This window comes from Larimichthys crocea, unplaced genomic scaffold (assembly GCF_000972845.2).
Source record: "Larimichthys crocea isolate SSNF unplaced genomic scaffold, L_crocea_2.0 scaffold696, whole genome shotgun sequence".
Lineage (NCBI taxonomy): Eukaryota > Metazoa > Chordata > Actinopteri > Sciaenidae > Larimichthys > Larimichthys crocea.
In genome coordinates, this window is record NW_020859207.1 from 4,077 (window position 1) to 10,828 (window position 6,752).

The following is a 6,752-nucleotide window of genomic DNA, read 5'->3' on the forward strand; positions in this document are numbered from 1 at the left end:
TAACCACTGTACGACTAAGATCAGCTGATAATGGTGGCTAGTTTTTATTTTATAAACTGATCACATATTTGTCTTTAAAACATTTATCTGCTAAAGTAACTATAGTGGACAACAAACAATGGATGAAATGATGACATGGAAGTGAAAGAGGTCGTCCATAGTGACAAATCCACAGAATTATCAGCAGACTTCACAATCAGTTGGGATGAAACAGAAAAATGAACCATTTTAAAAAGCTCACAGATTTATAATGTTGCACATTATACAAGGTGGATGAGAAAAATGCTCAGAAATAAAAGATAAAACAGAAAATTCAATATAATATTTGTATTGTGCTTTTAAATTTGGACTTCCAGAGCAGATAGAAAACAATGACAACGGTTTGAACTTTTCAGTTGGACTTTAGCGCCATCTAGTGGCTGTTATATGACATCACAGGTATACTTGGTATTGAAGCAGCTGTATAGTATTTCTAAGTATGTGTAGCGCTCCCCTTAGTAGCTGTATTGATTAGGGAAGGGCTTTTGCGTTCTTTTAAGATAGTTATCAAATGTTTTTAACCCTGATTAACTCAGTTTGAAATATTATCTTCTTTTAAAATACTAGTTCATAGTTACCAACTCAAAGTCACGTAAACATAATATGTGGGCCCACACACACCTTAATGCAATCTAAAGCCGGCACTAAAATGATCATGGACTCAAATGCACCGTTGCAGGCCTGTTGCGTTGCTTGTGTTCGCTGTGGCCCAAAACTTAATGTCCGGTTCACTCTCACCGAGCAGAATCAAATGAACGCACCTGAATTTCTGGGTGTGTCGCGTCCTTCCTCAGTCCCAGGTGCAGATTCAGCCTCCGCTCAGCATCTCAACACGTGCTCCGTCAGGTTGATGGTGGTCCACGTTGATGGAAAACTCACGAGGGAAGTCCTGGTTGCTCCACGCTCTGTCTGGGTCTCTTCTCTGTCCTCAAACAGCAGCAAAACCCCTCAAGCAGTTCAACTGAGGGAGTCAAAGTTTAACTCAAGAAATATCTGTCCACTTGTAATGAACTGACTCGGTCCTATACTGGCATTTGCAGTGGCACAAAACGGAAACAGTCTTTGAACTCCGTGTAGAAATTCCTCCCGTTTCTCAAGATGCAGCTTGTCACTCTCCTTACTGGTTGTCGTGCAAACAGTCATAAGACACACAAGTTACACACTGGTTTGTGCACTTCTAGCTCACAAATGAACTCAGGAAATCTCTGAATCACGCTCACTCTCTTTCAAACACCTGAGACTTGACGATCACTATTAACCCCATAAATGCTGCTTCAGACACTTTTCAGAAACACATTGTCATTTACATCAAACAATAAACACAATCATTTCTAAACTGCTTTGAACATTTTTATCATGACTTTTAAAATGAATTTCAACCTTTTTAATCTCACTGTTTATATGATTTTAATACTGAATGATACTGTAACCATCACTTATTACTTCATGTTTTTAACCGGGTTACATATGCCTTTGTAAGTATGTGCATTTGTGCTGTGATAATAATAAATGGTCTATTTGTATGCAGGTACAGTATTTCATGCATCACACAGGGACAGCTGATCTTCTTGTTCTGCTGTGGTGCGTTCAAGTGTTGTAGCACTTTTTATCTCACAAGTCCATAATTTAATATTCTGGAAAGAGTTATTTGATTTGTAATTGTAATTGTTGGCAAAATAAGGTATTGGGAACAGAGAAAAGTTTTGCATATTGTCTGAAAAATATGAATTATCGAGCTCATACATTGATAAATCTTCTGCTTGTGTGTAAACATGCACTGTAATCTACATGCTGTCATTGAAAACAGGCTGGTTTCCTGCAGACATTAGTCTAACTCAAAACTCTGACACAAAACAGAAATTAACATGAACAAATATAATGTAAAAAAATGTGTTAAATGGACCTTCAGTTCAGATTATTGAGTCACAAAGAATCAATAGTTTCATCCCCAAAAATATGAAGTGATTAAAAATGTGAAGCTCCTGATTTAGTCAGTTTAGTTTAAAACACTTTAGTTCAAACTGAAACAAAACAGATTATTTACATCATTTAAACATCAAAACTCATTTTAATTCAGTCTGTTGACACCATGAGAGACACTCATAAACACATTGTGTTAAAGAGAACACACACACACACACAAATAAACTCACCTGGTTTCCTGTAAATGGAGAGAGGAGGAGCAACACAAACCATCTGATCAAGGTTGATAAGAAATATCTTAAAATAGTTCAGAGTTCATTTTGTTCAGTCTCCATTTTAAGTCAGAGCAGACGGAGGAAAAGTGAAGGCTGAGGCAGGGTGAGTGTTAATCCAACATTTTTATTCTTTTACTGTCAAAGTCTCTGAGTCAGTTTTCTCTCTGTGGACTGTAGAGGAAAGAAATGTTTGAATGAACTCAACACTTTGATTCTTCTGTCAACATAAAGTCGTGATTGGCTGAATAATTCACATTAAACCTGCTGAAACCAAGAAAACAAGCAGAGATTTAAAGAAACCTGACCAGGTGAACGTCTGACTGTTTTATCCTGTACACAATACATAATATATATACGTGTGTGTAGCTGTGTGTGTGTTTCTGTTCTCTCAGTCTTGTTTGACTTGTTTGTGACTCTTGAACAAACCTGTTTTTCTTGATTCTTGTGTTCTGAGATCACAGTCAGTGTTATTGTTTCACCTCTCAGACTGACTGAAGACAGAAGATGATTGATTGTGAGGAGGAAGAGGAGGACAGAGCAGAGTCTCCAGTATCCAGCTGTCTGTCTATGAAGAGTGACCGGTCCAGAGGTCATCCTCCAAAGTTCAGTGATGAACCTGGACCCTCAGACACAAAGTAAGAGAATTTCTACTAACTCATTTATTTGAATAATTTTTGATGCCATTTTGTCTGTTTCTGTGCCCCTATATTACATTTTCCACCAAAGTGTATTTTTTAACTAAGATTTAACAAACATATTATGACATGTATGTCATAATATGTTTATGACATGTATTCAGAGGTTTTCATGTATTCAGAGCTTCCTGAATTGCTTTTATCAGAGAATTTATCATGGATTCATGTGATATGAATAAAAACATGTTGGTGTTTGCAGAGTTCAGTCCAACAGACAGAGAGCAGAGTCTCCAGTATCCAGCTGTCTGTCTATGAAGAGTGACCGGTCCAAAGGTTATCCGATGAACTTCAGAATTGAGCTTGGACCCTCAGACACAAAGTAAGAGAACTGCTGCTAAATCATTTACATGACTACATATTTTCCATTTATGTGGTCCTATATTAATCTTTTAACAAAATGCATTTGCTATCTAAAATTTAACAAACTTATTGTGACACTGAGAAATCATTTGTGTTGTCTTCCTCTTTGTATCTGTGATAACAGTCAGGTCACCTAGAAGAGGTGTAATCTGATCTAAGAGGAATTATACAGGAACCTCATCAGCAGCAGTTTGTGTGTTTAGAGTTTCCTGAATGACTTTAATTGGATAATTAATCAAGGAGTCATGTGATATGAATAAAAACATGTTGGTGTTTGCAGAGTTCAGTCCAACAGACAGAGAGCAGAGTCTCCAGTATCCAGCTGTCTGTCTATGAAGAGTGACCAGTCCAAAGGTTATCCAATGAACTTCAGTGATGAACCTGGACCCTCAGACACAAAGTAAGAGACTGTTTTTACTGTAAACTGACCTGATGAAGATGATGCATTGAAGATGAAGATAAAATGCTCAAAGATTTATATATATAAATATAGCTGTTAATTAAAGTTGATGAAAGCAGGAGAGTTGAAATCAAATCATTTTCCTTACAGACTGAAAACTGAATTTAAAATGACAACATATTTACTGTCCTCTGTGAACATCTGAGCTTCTCAACAGTGTCGGACAAATCTTGATATTTTTCAACAACAATCAACAAATCATTTTATTTATAAAGAAATGTCTTCACAGAGAGAGGAAGAGGAGTCATGTTCCTGTGGAGGAAAGATCCAGAACAAGACCTGGACTGCAGACAGTCAGTCAGACCAGCACTGTACAAAGTAAGACTGTAGATCTTAAACATGTAATCTGCTGCATTTCATCCTAAAAACTGCAAGAGTCACTGAAATACATCAACTTCATCAAATAAGCTGAACGGCTTCAAATGCTACATTTAGTTTTTGAGTGTTCAGGCTGAAGATGTGTACAGTTTCTGCTGTCCTGATGTGAGTGGTCAGCTCGTTCCACCATTGTAGATTCAGGACAGTGAACAGTTGTGATTTTGTTGAGTAGTAGCTGGTCCCCTCGTCATGAGGGAGTAACAAGCTGATTGGAAGTAGCAGAGCGTCATGGACGGGCTGTGGTGTTTGGTTTGACCATGTCCTGGGTGTAGGATGAGCTTGAGCCATTCACAGCACAGTAGACAAACACCAGTGACTTGAATCAAATTGGAGTAATCACTAGTAGCCAGTGCAGGGAGCAGAGGAGTGGTGTAGTGTGGGGTAACTTGGGTTGAAGACCAGCCGGGCTGCTGCATTCTGGATGAACTGCAGAGGTCAGATGGCACATGCAGGCAGACCAGCCAGGACTTGCAGAAGTCCAGACACGAGATGACAAGAGCCTGACAAAGCTGATGCTTCAGATAAAAGTTTTCCACCTGCAAATCAGCAGGAGGCTTTTATGTCACGAAGACTGACAGAACTTTATTAGTCGTGCTGTTCAAAAGAAACAGGTCTAAATATCAAGACATGAACAGATTTTGTATGATTTTATCAGTGGATCGGTTTAAATATTACAGGGAGGAAGGAACAGTTCAACCAAAACTGGACTTCAAAACTTTTACTTCCATAAATATTCTTATATTGATATATTTTTTTATTGTTTCTGAAATGAATCAGCATATTAACAATTGTTTTGTCTCACACTTTTTCTCTTCTTTAGTGAGTGCTGGTCTGCAGGAGGTTTTAGATAAATATAAGTTCATTCAGAAAATGAGATGTGAACATGTGACTGAAGGAAGTGATGAAACAGGAAGTGGAACCCTCCTCAACAGGATCTACACTGAGCTCTACATCACAGAGGGACAGAGTGAAGAGGTTAACACCCAACATGAGGTGAGGCAGCTTGAGACAGCTTCCAAGATGGAGACCCTCCATGACACTCCCATCAAGTGCCACGACATCTTTAAAGCCTTACCTGACCAACAGAGACACATCAGAGTCGTTCTGACCAACGGCGTCGCTGGCGTTGGAAAAACCTTCTCAGTGCTGAAGTTCACTCTGGACTGGGCAGAGGGCTCGGAGAACCAAGATGTCAGTCTGGTGGTTCTGCTCTCGTTCAGGGAGCTGAACCTGATCAAAGATGAGCAGTTCAGTCTTCTCAAGCTGCTCCATGTTTTCCATCCAACATTACAGAAGGTCACAGCAGAGAAGCTCGCTGTCTGTAAACTTCTGTTCATCTTTGACGGCCTGGATGAAAGCAGACTTTCACTGGATTTCAACAACAAAGAGCTCGTGTCTGATGTCACACAGGAGTCATCAGTCAGCGTGCTGTTGACAAGCCTCATCAAGGGGAATCTGCTTCCCTCGGCTCTCATCTGGATAACTTCCAGACCTGCAGCAGCCAATCAGATCCCTCCTTCATGTGTTGACAGGGTAACAGAAGTACGAGGCTTCACTGACGCTCAGAAGGAGGAGTACTTCAGGAGGAGAGTCAGTGATGAAGATCTGTCCAGCAGAATCATCTCACACATCAAGACCTCCAGGAGCCTCCACATCATGTGTCTGATCCCAGTCTTCTGCTGGATCACTGCTACAGTTCTGGACCACATGTTGACCACAGACCAGAGAGGAGAGCTGCCCAAGACCCTGACTGACCTGTACTCACACTTCCTGCTGGTTCAGACAAAGAGGAAGAAGAAGAAGTACGATGAAGGACATGAGACGAGTCCACAGGAGCTGACGGAGGCTGACAGGGAAGTTCTTCTGAAGCTGGGGAGGCTGGCGTTTGAACAGCTGGAGAAAGGAAACATCATGTTCTACCAAGAAGACCTGGAGCAGTGTGGTCTGGATGTCACAGAGGCCTCGGTGTACTCAGGAGTTTGTACAAAGATCTTCAAAAGAGAGAGTGTGATCTTCCAGAAAACAGTCTACTGCTTTGTTCATCTGAGCGTTCAGGAGTTTCTGGCTGCAGTCTACCTGTTCCACTGTTACACCAACAAGAAGACAGAGGTACTGAAGGACTTCCTGAAAGAGAAGAAGGAGGAGGAGGAGAATTACTCCACCCTGGATGTCTTCCTGAAGAAGGCCATGGAGAAATCCCTTCAAAGTAAAAATGGTCACCTGGACCTGTTTGTTCGCTTCCTTCATGGCCTCTCTCTGGAGTCCAACCAGAGACTCTTAGGAGGCCTGCTGGGTCAAACAGACAACATTCCAGAAATCATCCAGAGGGCCATCAACAACCTGAAGGAGATGAACAGTGATGATATCTCTCCTGACAGAAGCATCAACATCTTCCACTGTCTGATGGAGATGAACGATCACTCACTTCATCAGGAGATCCAAGAGTTCCTGAAGTCAGAGAACAGATCAGAGAAGAAACTCTCTGAGATCCACTGCTCAGCTCTGGCCTACATGCTGCAGATGTCAGATGAGGTTCTGGATGAGTTTGACCTGAAGAAGTACAACACATCAAACCAGGGACGACTGAGACTGATTCCAGTTGTGAGGAACTGCAGAAAGGCT

General features: G+C 40.8%; 1 protein-coding gene across 1 annotated transcript in view; it reads left to right on the plus strand.

The window, feature by feature from the left end:
• The first annotated feature begins 4,016 nt into the window (after window positions 1–4,016).
• LOC113745379 (NLR family CARD domain-containing protein 3-like) overlaps window positions 4,017–6,752 on the plus strand; it is a 3,276-nt gene continuing 540 nt past the window's right edge. The window contains exons 1-2 of the mRNA XM_027276917.1: window positions 4,017–4,070; window positions 4,951–6,526. Of these exons, the coding sequence (XP_027132718.1) occupies window position 4,070; window positions 4,951–6,526 (1,577 nt within the window). The 5' untranslated portion in view covers window positions 4,017–4,069. The remainder of the gene's footprint in view (window positions 4,071–4,950; window positions 6,527–6,752) is intronic.